Here is a 12,373-nt window from a genome sequence, read left to right as displayed (position 1 = left end):
GTGTTGTTGCAAGCGAAAATTGCAGAAGCAAACAGAGAATATATCTTTTCATGCATATGCATTCTAATTCTTTAGTTTTATTGCAGCAGAAAATAAATGAACAGAAATCGTATACCAATCGTTGATATGATGAAACATTCCCAGAAGAGTAAAAGATGTGTGCCATCTTGAATATGTCCAAATAACTTGGTAAATACGATATTAAACATAATTCAGTACATACCTGGTGTTTAAGCCAACACCAGAACGAACCAACTGAGCAAGACGAGGAACCAATAATTCTAGCGCAGGAGAATCAACAACCTCTATGCAAAACTCAAGAGTTTCCCACATTGGAGATCCTTTGGCGATAGAGATTCTCAAGTTTTCTAGTTTTTCTGTTTGTATCCCAGCGTTTGCTGCGTGCAACTAATATAAAATGGAAGCAAAACATTGACCAAATGGTAAGAAGAGTAAACAAAATTGTGGCAGTAGCTACCGACTCACGGAGAGATCATGACTGTTATGCAATCAAAAACATGATCCACTACAACTAGAACCACAAAAAAATTTAGAAAATAATATTTATATATGAAATATGATGAACGCCCATAATATGCCCCATACCTCAACATAATTCATCCCTTGGTCTTCAAGGCTTGACAAACTTTCCAGCATACAACAAACAAGGTCTGGCAGATGTGGACGGACTGCAATGCCTGAACCCTGTACATATGACAAGAGACAATTTAAAAAATCCACTTTACCATCAAATTGAGGAATATAACTACACGATAGTCGACATAAACCCAAAGTTTGTAGTAAGAGGAAAAAATCCTATCTGATTGAAAAATAAAATAACCTAGCTGGCGGAGGGCATATTATATTGTGCAAATGTCATGAATATCTACATATATATAAAGAAAAAGCTAAACTCAAAAACCAAATAGATATTATTGGCACAATCATAGGAGAGCCACTGACTTTTAACTTAAAAAATTGAATATTCATTTTAAGCACTGGCCATATTTACCTTTGCTAGCTTTGTAACCATTCCAATGGATGCCTTACGGATATTTTGAACTTTACTCATTATACCTTCTGTTAGCAATAAAGGCAAAATCATATCCATTGTTTTTCTTGCCTCTGGCACTGGCGTAAGAGATACATCACATAACCTCCCAGTTAATGAAGAAACAGCACGGTATAATCTGTCACCAGCATTTCTAACAGTTTCCTTTATGTCATCCATGGCCCGGAAAGCAGCTGTCCAAATTCTCCTCAAATGCTTCTCAACCTATGATGCAAGTACATAAAATTCCATAAGAGAGTCTATAGCACGGGTGTTGCACCACAGAGACACTGTAAATAACTGAAACTAATATAAAATATAAACTTAAAAAAAAAAATACAAAAACAAAAACAAAAACAAAAACCAACAAACAATTTGAGTACAAGGTATCAGAAAAAAGAATTGAGTGCAAACAAAATGACAAAGGAATTAGTGCACACCAAAAACTTCAATGATGCTTATTACTCCATGTAACCATGATATACTTTGACAAATAAACTAGATTGTCATTCATTGATTGACACCTGTAGGATTTCTACACTGAGGCTTCGCATTTGCCATATTAGATTTTTATGATGATATCTTTGCGTGACAGTCAGTATCCAAATTTACCAATATTTTAGTATCATGAACCATTATCATAAGTTGTGCTCTGCACTACTGCCGTTCTTTTTCCTTTTTACTTGGCAAACATTATAAGTCCATCGAAGTTTCAACAAGAAGCATCCCAAACAGATTATGTGCATGATTGGCAAAGATTATAATTGCTTATAAGCTGATCAAACTTTATTTTTATCCACACATTCTATAAGATCCACAACTTTTACCTACAAAACCCTATAATTTTAAGCATGCTCGTAGGCATTAAATTATGCATTCTATGAATTGTCATATCTAGTCAATGTACAAGTTAGTAATAGCTCACTTTTTCTTACAAGATAGTTAACTGGGCATTTATGAATATTTTGAACAGTCAAAGGAATCAAAATTATATCTATGGACGTTGGGGGACCAAAGTGAAAATGCATTGATCTGTATGTATGCAATTTAAAAAATAATATTGCCGGTTATTGACAATGGCCTTAAGATGGCTATATCATGAAAAAACAGTAAGGATATATCCAGTTAGTAACCTGATCAAATTTTCGTCCTTGGATTATATCTGCAAGAGAAAGACAAGAAGCCTCCCGAGAGCGCCAAAGCCTGGAACCACATTTTATCAAGAGATCATCAAAAATAAGGTCCAAATATTCATCAATGGTGCTCTTTGTATCTGCTACCAACGATTTCCAAATGTGAGTCATCGCATCCTGATTCAGCAAAGGTAAATGTTATGCTGAAAATTTTCATATGATATATAAGCTCAACGCTCCAGTAAGACAGAAGAAAAAAAATTATGAGTAATAAGAAAGGAAAGGTTGGAAGCACTGCCATGATATCAGAAGCTGCAGATTTGTGCTGAACCGCATTATATAAAAGCTTACTGTTCTAAAGGAGACAAATCAATTTATTTTCAACTAGCCCTCTCATGTTACATCAAAGGCCTGGCGCACACAATTTTCTGGACATTGGATATACCAAATTGAACTTCATCATTTAACATCTTAAACTATTAGAGAGATGATAAATTCATTTCAATTTTGTTTTCAACTACAAGGTAAGAGAATTTTTCTGAAGTAAACTAGTAGTATATAAAACATGAAACAGACGATAGTCAGTAACAAGAAAGAGCCATGAGTATCACTCGACCTGGAGCTCTGAAAGATCCGTACCTGTACATTTTTATCAGGATCATACTGATAGTGAACAAGTCTTGGTATCAACGAACGAAGGTGGGGTTGTAAGGCATCCCCTGCAAGCTTGGCTATCTTAGAAAACCCAAAAGCAGCACCTCTTTTGGAATTAAGAGAAGCTTGATGATTAGCTAAATCCATGAACTTATAAATTAAATCTGGTTGTCCCATCTCATTAGCTAAGCTGCAGAGCTCCTTATAAGTGCTCAGTTTTCCTCCGCTGGGACTTTCACCCAATGAACCCTCTTGGAAAACTTCAGATTCCTCAACAAGCTGAAAAATTAATCAAACAAAGACACTTTCGAAATTGAAAAAGAGAACATTGTGAAGTTGCAAAACTACACAAAAGAACGAGGAACACTCCAGACCTTAACATCCCTCTTCCTCTTCCCTGATCCAGTTAGAGCTCCAACAAGTGCATTAACTAGGTTTTTCTTCATGGAATCATCACCAAGTTCATACACAATACTAATGCCCTGAGATGCTAGGTCTTGTGTAAGTTCATTCTGTTCACCAAGTAGATGCGAAAATGCTTCCTGCATGCATGTTAATGGTGTCATACGAGATTTTATGGCTAATGAAGGGAGTTTCTTCAATCACATTTTTGGTACAAAATCTCATTCAAGTGGTATCAAGTGCCTTCCAGATTAGCAATTCGGATTTCTGCTGGTCTAATCCTTGTCAGGCATTTCAAAAATCAACCTTTCTTAAAAATTGCAACCTACACTTACAACTTGCAGAACCACCCATAAATTATAAATCAAACCAAGCTACTGCTGTGACACCAATAAATACGATTATTCAGACAGCTGTTTCCCAGTAGCCGCATACATATCGCCGATAACTCAGAAAGAAAACATAGGAATATGAATTTCCATTTTACATATTTTAGTTTTAATGTGGACTCTCGTAATTTATTCATGTGTCATAAGTCTGCAAAAGTCCTTTTGTTTTCACGGTTATCGAGAAAGGAAAAGATATACAGAAATAAATGTCAGGATGTTGAAGTGAAGAATCAACATTAATTGCTATCTTTTAGTGAGTAGGTGCAAAATATTAGTTCACAATTTGCATAATAACATAACAATAATAATTAGATACATCTCAGAACTTTGCTTATCAAATGGGGATTGTACTAAGCAAAAACCTGGATATCTGGAAGCAATTGTTGGATAGTTGAGTGATGGCCACAATATACTGTTAGTGATAGTAGCCAGACAGTTCCAGCACAACGCTCCTCTTTTCTGTTACTGTATAATAGGACATCAAATAGCTTTCTGGTAATAGAATCCCTGACTGTAATGTGGTGATTTTCATTGCTATCAAAATCCATTAAGCAGTGACTTGATGAAGATGGGGACACTTCTCCCATAAGGAAGTTAGAACTCATAGAAAGTGAAGTATAGTTAGTTTTGAGAATCATATTGGTAGTCACAGGAACACCACCCCACAAAAACGAAAGGGCCTCGCCAGCAGCAAACAGGATATCTTCAACCTGTTCAAATATAGACTTAGGAAAAAGTATATAATGAAGTTTAAACTTGTATTTCTCTTCAATGCAACATAAAACTAAGGAAACAACCTGCTTCTTCAAAACCTCATTTGTTAAGGGAAAACAAGAAAAATGAAGAAGACAACGCTGTCCACGATTAGAGAAAAAGCGTTTCACTTACCTTTGACCGGCAAAGAGAGAAAATTAGATCAAGAGCAATATTTAGATGCGACAATGACGGTTCTTTCACACACATATGCCCCAAAGCAATAAGAGTTACTTGGACAGCTTTTATATCATCACTAAGGAGCAGCTTGCTTAATTTTTCTTGCAAGAGAGTCCAAATCGAAACTGCAGTTTGAAAATGACTAAAAATCATCATTCCCGAATCAACTTGCATTGCCACTGAAACTAATGAAACTTGCATCATCTCACATGTTTTCAACAGTTATATAATGGTTTCACCTGAAGTAGATCCATCAAGAAGTGGAGGCAGTGGAATGCATAGTCCAATATGACCCAGGGCTTCAATTGCCACAGAAGCTAATGTAGCAGTCTCTAAAGTAACCACGTCAACCAAACATTTTAAAATATATTGAAGCTGGGACTCTGAGATCTGTTAAAATTGTAGGATATAAAACAATGTGAATCATGGAGAAAAATTTTAAGTTCAAGCACAAAATCTTCTGGTTTTGTACATTAGTGGGTAAGCATGAATTTAATACAAAAGCACAACATGCAATTATGTGCGAAATCATCCTCATTATCACAAAATTCATTGAGTACAAAACACCTATTGAAGAATTAACGCACTCAAATATAAGCAAAATTGATTCAGAGAGACATCCAGATCAGTTGCCTCTGACTAAATTAAAAATACAGTGCTTAAACTTTGATTGTACCTGTTGCACGCACTTAGAGAACTACCTATATACACATTCATATATACAATACATAGCCCTTGTTTGGGCTCCATTTTAATGAAAATTTGGGGGAAAATAAGTTTTGAAATAGTGATTTTTTTGGAGAATGATAAAAAAATAAAGAAAAGTTTTCGATTTACGTGTGATATTATTTTATGGAAAAATGTGTAGTTGAAAACGAGTTCTGAAAAAATGGGGGCCAAACATAGGCATAGTACTCATTTAATATTAATGCATCAAAAAAAAAAAATTTCAATTTTCTCATTTAGAAAACAAAAATACTTACAGTAGGTGTTTTCGACACACAATTTGCAGTAATGTATCCTAAAGCACAAAGTAGTCCATGCTGCATTTCAAACCTAAAGATTGCCAAAGATCAGTGTCATGGTGATAGATGATAACAGAACAGTACAAAACTCCTATTACACTACTAAATTTTTAAGTCTAAAGATCAAACCTCAATTTTTGTGTTCCAGAGATTGAAGAAACTAACTCATCAGTAAGTTGAGATAAAGCAGGGATGGGAAGCATAGCGGAAGCTATTCCAAGTAAACGCGCTACTGATTCACGAGTACTGAAATCTAGGTGACCCAAAAATTGTCTAAGCCACAAAACTTTTTCTGAATAGCGAGAAGCAATCATCTATCATCCAAGAGAAGAAACCAAAAATGAGGATTCCAGAAAATTGAGGGATGCAAACCACAAAGAAAGAAGGCAGAAATTCAAAAATCTCTCATCTTTCATCAAAATCCATGAAATCTACCTGAGGAAAATGGGATCCAACTGTAATTAGTGCCTTGGAAGATGAAGCATGCAACTCAACAGAACCTTCATATGCCATAGCATGTTCCAAAAGTAAACACAGTCTTTCAACCCATTGTAGAAACTCAGAATCTTCATCCAAGTTGGTTTGTCGAACATCTGCTTCAAAGCATTTCAACAAAAATTTGATCATAGCCTCATAAGTCTTAGATGGGAAAAGAAGCTTTACATCTCCCATTGGACTAAAATCAGAGACAGCTGGCTGCTGTTCAAGAATATAACCAAGCATGTCTGCAAGTTTTGGATACTTGATAGGGATGCTTTTTGCCAAAGTTTTTTTCTGATCTTCACCGGGAAACAAACCTTCTAATGCCATTTCCCTGCACACCCAAAGAGTTAAGATTATTCTCAAGAGAACACTATAAAACAAAAAAAGTGTAACTCCGGAATAACAACCAGCATGAAAAGTCCTGCAGACACAACAGGCAGGAACCGTAAAATACACTCAAGTGTCGAGATATTTCTTTTCGTTCACAATTCTGACATGTTCTCCCTTTCTTGCTTCCTTTGGCCCGTGAGGGATAATAGTATAGGAGTAAAATTTATGTACGTCACATCAGGTTACCAAAACTAAATAGAAAAATCATTTTTCAATGACACTTTGAGACACCCCTCTCTTGTTGTACAATAAAAACACAAGGATTACCATGTTATGATTCTGAGGTTCTCCCACCTTAAACCAAAACTTAAATTGTATTAAAAGAAATTCCTTGAATTTCTTAGTCAGTAAAAGATAAACTAGGAAAAAGCACATTGATGAAATAAAATTCAGCAAGCCATTCCTTTTGCTTTATCAAAATCTAAATAAAAGAAAAAATTGTGATGTTGTAACTTGTAATTTTGAAAAAAAAGCAAAGTAACCCAAGAACGGCAAATAACAATCTGTTGCAACTAGAAAATGTTTTCTAGCTGCGAAATGCTCGTGACTCAAAAAAAAAAGTTCAGATAATGAAAATGAATTCTGCCTATGTTGAAATTACTAAGTATTTCGGGTGCCTCCAGACTTGTCCAACCTGTAGCAACGCCGATGCCAGGGAGTAAGTGTAACGATTGGTCTCTATGCCCAAGTCGTTAAATTACGTATTGTCGACTATGGGAGAGTCTAAGCCCATCTGACCCCTCATGACTTTATGTCGCGTTCTCTAGAATTCGAACCTAAGACCTCTACCTTATAAGAGAATTCAACTTAAATCACTCTTAAGGAAAGAGTTATGGATTCAAATCTTGAGTTTATGATAGAAAGTCGGGAGGGGTAAGAAGGGATATGCTTTTCCAAAGTAAACAATACGTAAATTAACGGCTTAGGAACAAAGCTTAGGTCGTCACAAAAAAAACACACAATATTTTTTATGATCAGGCCTCTTTGTCCAAGCCATTATATCATACGTACTGGGACATGATAGAAATTCATGAGAAATAAAATGAATTCAAGCTCTTCCAGAACGAAAAATAAGTATGATTTAATAACGGCTTGAACAAAAAGGTCGGATCAAGAACTTGACAATATAAGAGCAGATGAATATCTAGAATTGTTTGGACATCAGAACCATATATATTTTACATGGTTTATCATACACGCAGAGAACAAATATCACCATTCTGATTCTTAATGCAATTTAAAAGAAAATAGAAGTATTACGTGTAAAACATTTGGCAAAAAGTGCTGAAAAACAAAGGATGCGATTATTCCTAATGTGAAGCACAATCAATTTCCAGAGTCATCAACTTATGTTGTATCAGAATACATATATACTTGTCATTTTCAATATAATTAGTGGTTAAACAACGACCTAACCCTAAATCTTAGGAAGGAAATCCACAAATTTCAATCCAATCAGACACAGATTAATTGCTAATCCTTGAAGATAATAACTACCTGATGTCCAATTTCAAATCTGCAGCTCCAAGCATGCAAATAAATCGGCTAGGACAATGATGCAAGTCAAACAAGGATGTCGCCCATCTCAAAGCACAAAAACGAACTTCACTTTGTTCCTTGCATCGGAAAGGGTGAAAGATATTAGTATGTTCAGGAAATGTTCATACACTAAGCCCTTATTTGAGCCCCGTTTTTTCAAAACTCAATTTCAACCACACACTCTTCAATAAAATAATTTTACGCGTAAATCGAAAACTTTCTCTTACTTTTTAACCACATATTCTCCAAAAAAAAAAAAAATACTATTCAAAAATACATCTTTTCAACCTAATGGGGCTCAAACAAGGGCTAAAAGAGTCAATTGAGAACATCATATTTGATTATTAAGAGAAATGAACCCAAAGAAGAAAGCAGAAAAGCACTAGAGCACATGTTAACAAGCGCATAAGTGTATACCATTTGAGAATTGTTCAACAGAAGCAATTCCAAATCCTTTAGCACCTTTGAGGGTGGATCCTGAGACTCAAAGCAAGTGACCATCAGAACAGAAGTCAAAACACAGAATTGCTATTAATTTAACACTTGATATACACAATACCATGTATGCAACAGCAAGAGAATTTGTTGCTTCTTGAACAATCAGGCGGAGATACTGTGCCTCGAACTTCAGAGCATCAAAAAGCCGAACAGCCACATCAACTTTTTCTCTAAAGGGAGCACGACCACGAACATCATAAAAAGTGATAAAAATAGACAATGGGACAGCAGACTACTACCGATAAGCCATCAAAATGTTACCTAAAAAGTTGAGGCATACGCTGTGCAAGCAATCCAATTGCTTGAAAACAGAAAGTTTTAGTCTCCCTAGCAATAGCATCTGGACAAATAAATGTAGACTGGGATGAACGTGACAGATAGGTAAACATGTCATTCTAATCTTCCATGTAAGACAGTGTTAAGCTAGCGAGTTGCATGATAAACACACCTGACTCTGGCGATGAGTAATTATCTAAAGTTTTCAGAATTCCAGTCAGTATAAGAGGGCCCATGAGCTTCAACTGGTCCATTCTAGCCTGCAAATGTATCATAAAACGAACACTGAGAGAAAAGCATTAAGCTAACCATCCACTACACTTCATTGACAGGAGAAAACAAGTGTACTCGTGTGTACAACTAATACAAATATCACAAGGAAGACAGTTGCATTTATGAGAATTCAAGGAAATATGTTAGCTATGGAAAAACAGAAACATATAACTGTTCCATTGACCACAATTATGGAGTGTAGGTAAGTACACGCATTAAATGTAATATATTCTTTTAATAATCACCAAAGACAGTTATATAACCATCTTTTGTAGTGAAGCTCATAGTGCACAACATAAATATTACATTTTATGCACAAATTTATTCGCTATAATAAAGAAATAAAATGAAACATAGTTTTTTTGGGGGGAAAAAAATAAAAATAAAGCTTCAAGTCTGTTTGATCTAGACTTTTTTAATATATTTTATGAAAAGAGAGTCTTTTTTTTTTTCTTTTTTTTTTTTTTTTTTGAATTAATTTTTTTAAGAGGAAAAATTTTTAAATCCTAAGGATGATATAACTATCATTCGGTAATCTTATGTAACTATCGTTTGGTATTTCGTTTTTATCGATATTTAGGTATCATGAGAATTCGTATGTAACTATCAATTAAAGTAACTTTTAAGCCCTGCTGGCCCCTATTTTTTCAAATTAATATTGGGTTTTTTTTTTTTTTTTTTTTTTTTTTTTTTGAGAATGAATGTTTTAAGTAGGAAAATGTTATAAATCCACGTGTAAAATTACTTTATTGAGAGAATGTATGGTTGAAAATGAATTTGGGGAAAAATAAGTTTTAAATAACATGCACCAAACAAGGGCTTCATCCTTTATTCACCATGGATATATTTTTTTAGCAGTACAAATCAGATTTTTAATCACAAATTACAAACTTATACAATTACTTTAATAAAAAGAATTAATCCTTTATTCACCATAAATATTTTTTTTTTAGCATTACAAATCATATTGTTAATCACAATTTACAAACTTATACAATTACTTTAATAAAAAAGAATTAGATCAGGTGCCTATTTGGATTTCGAATTTTTTGTGAACAAAAACCTACATAATGGATAAAATTTGGTGAGAAATCAAATCTAAGCTAGATTTGTACATTAGAAGAAGAGGGCGAGTGCGAGTTTATTACTTGTTATTAGTTAGTAATTAGACGAGACTTCAGGAAAGAAATTCTTTATAAGAAAAGGCTATGTTTTTACTTTAAAACTCAAAAGTTATCCAGATAAGCAAAAAATCTTCAAAAATTATATTGATTCTACAATCTTGATCGTTCCTGAATTAGTGATAATCCGTTGATAGTTAATAGATCTCTATTCCAATGTTGATATATCGAGGCTTTTGAGAACCATAAGATGATGATTGGGAGTCCCGAGTGAAAGCGTGCGAGTAGCATGGATATCTTAAACCCAATGTTAAAGAGAAGTTGTTTACAAGATAGCTGAACAATGAAAAAAAGGGATTAGAATCTAAACCAAATAGGTGCCTTAAGCATGTAAACCAGAGAATTTTATTTTATAGCAACAACATCATTAAAAAATAAAAAGGATAGAGATATGATTTTAACGTATTATTTAAAGGAAGGTATAGCATGGATCTTGAAAACGTGTCAAACTCCGCTGGTAATCTTAAAAGTGATAGAGATTGAAGACGATAAATATGAAAAATACAAAAGGTTGTTAATATCCATACATATGCATTCTAACATATATGTGTGAATTTATCCATAATAGTTATCTTAATTATAAAAATGTGTTTATTAGTTATTTTTGTGAGGGGATATGCTAGATTTCCAGCCCATAAATTATAGTCTATAATTACCTAGTAACACATTAGCTTTTTCTTTTTCTTTTTTTTTTTTGAAAGTAACCAAATATTTTATTAACCAATGGGTAATACATGGGAAGTGTATTATCAATTCAAATCTGAAATAAACAACTTGAAATTGAGCAACCCATCTATATGTTTAGAAGTTGCAGCATTAAACCAACTATACAATATCAAATAAAACAATTCTCTAATATGCTCTGTTGTTCGTGTTTGATTATCAAAGCAATGGTTGTTTCCCTCTCTCCACACACACCATACGATGCAACACGGAATAAGGTTCCATATAAGCTTGCTATCCTTATTGCGAAACTTTCTCCTCCATGCCTTTAACACGTCTTCCATACGTAGCAAAAACACCCATTTCATGTGTTGAGATGCCGAAACATCGTCCCACAATAAACGAGCAACATCACAATGAAAGAACAAGTAATCAATTGTCTATGCATCCCTTTTACACGTATAGCACCACTTTGTAATATAAAAACCTCTTGTTAGGAGATTATCCACCGTTAACAATTGTCGTCTGACAACCGTTCATGGTAAAAATGCCACATTTGGAGGCAAATTACATTTCCATGCCATCTTCAAAGGAAATGAACTCTCCACATGCCCCAATAAGAATCTAAAATAAGTCCTGACTAAGAAGATACCAGCACGTGTCAACCTCCACCTACTACAATCTCCCTTTCCGACCCTAATGTGCACCTCATATAAAGATGCCAGAAGTGATGCATAATCATCTACTTTCTAGTCCTGCAAACCCCGCCCAAAAATAAAGTTCCAACTGAAACTTCCGTTGTGTATATCTAAGACCTCACTAACCGTAGTAGACAACACCAAAGCGATACAATGCAAAGAGGGAAACCTCACCTTAAGCGGTTCCTCTCCACACCAACAATCATCCTAAGATCTAATAGTATTACCATTTCCAACTACAAAAGTCAATCTATACCGAAAATCGCTCCACCCTCGTCGAATGTACCTCCACAAACTCCACCCATAAGAACCACGAACCTCAACTAAGCACCATCCTCCCTCCATAAAACCATATTTTGCCCCTATAATTTCTCTCTAAAAACTCTTCCTCTCTACTCCAAATCGCCACAACCACTTCCCCAACAAGGCTTTATTAAACAATATAAGGCTCCTCAATCCGAAACCCCCTATCCTTATGGGAGAACAAACTGCACTTCAGTTAACCAAATGGAACTTCCTCTCCTCCCCTGTGCCCCTAGAGACACCTTAGCTAGTTTCAGAAACAAATACATATATCCAATTCTAGAATTGAATGGGCTGGCCAGGCAGATGACAAACTATTCAAGTTACCACTAACACAGATTACTTGAGACGGACCAATATCATGAATAAAACATTATAAGAACCTAAAACGAGAGTTTTAATAAACGGTTTGAATGTTATTACTGCAATTGTTTTCAGTTTTAGACCATAATCCTACATTCTTGATGATATGTTAGGAGGCA

General features: G+C 34.7%; 1 protein-coding gene across 2 annotated transcripts in view; it reads right to left on the bottom strand.

Annotated features, from left to right (window-relative positions):
- Window positions 1–12,373, bottom strand: part of LOC111411662 (proteasome-associated protein ECM29 homolog) — a 29,155-nt gene that overhangs the window by 10,519 nt on the left and 6,263 nt on the right. For both annotated transcript variants that reach the window (XM_023042211.1, XM_023042210.1), the window contains exons 10-26: window positions 8,946–9,033; window positions 8,759–8,837; window positions 8,559–8,667; window positions 8,417–8,476; window positions 7,958–8,076; window positions 6,023–6,401; window positions 5,717–5,901; window positions 5,546–5,618; window positions 4,802–4,952; window positions 4,518–4,687; window positions 3,992–4,339; window positions 3,213–3,380; window positions 2,824–3,117; window positions 2,185–2,361; window positions 1,013–1,276; window positions 607–705; window positions 224–408 (exon numbers count right to left, since the gene is read on the bottom strand). In XM_023042211.1, coding sequence (XP_022897979.1) covers window positions 224–408; window positions 607–705; window positions 1,013–1,276; window positions 2,185–2,361; window positions 2,824–3,117; window positions 3,213–3,380; window positions 3,992–4,339; window positions 4,518–4,687; window positions 4,802–4,952; window positions 5,546–5,618; window positions 5,717–5,901; window positions 6,023–6,401; window positions 7,958–8,076; window positions 8,417–8,476; window positions 8,559–8,667; window positions 8,759–8,837; window positions 8,946–9,033 — 2,948 coding nt within the window. The remainder of the gene's footprint in view (window positions 1–223; window positions 409–606; window positions 706–1,012; window positions 1,277–2,184; window positions 2,362–2,823; window positions 3,118–3,212; window positions 3,381–3,991; window positions 4,340–4,517; window positions 4,688–4,801; window positions 4,953–5,545; window positions 5,619–5,716; window positions 5,902–6,022; window positions 6,402–7,957; window positions 8,077–8,416; window positions 8,477–8,558; window positions 8,668–8,758; window positions 8,838–8,945; window positions 9,034–12,373) is intronic.

Source organism: Olea europaea, chromosome 16 (assembly GCF_002742605.1).
Source record: "Olea europaea var. sylvestris chromosome 16, O_europaea_v1, whole genome shotgun sequence".
NCBI classification, from domain to species: Eukaryota; Viridiplantae; Streptophyta; class Magnoliopsida; order Lamiales; family Oleaceae; genus Olea; species Olea europaea.
Note: the sequence above shows the minus strand (reverse complement) of the source record. Positions and strands in the feature narration are given on the sequence as shown.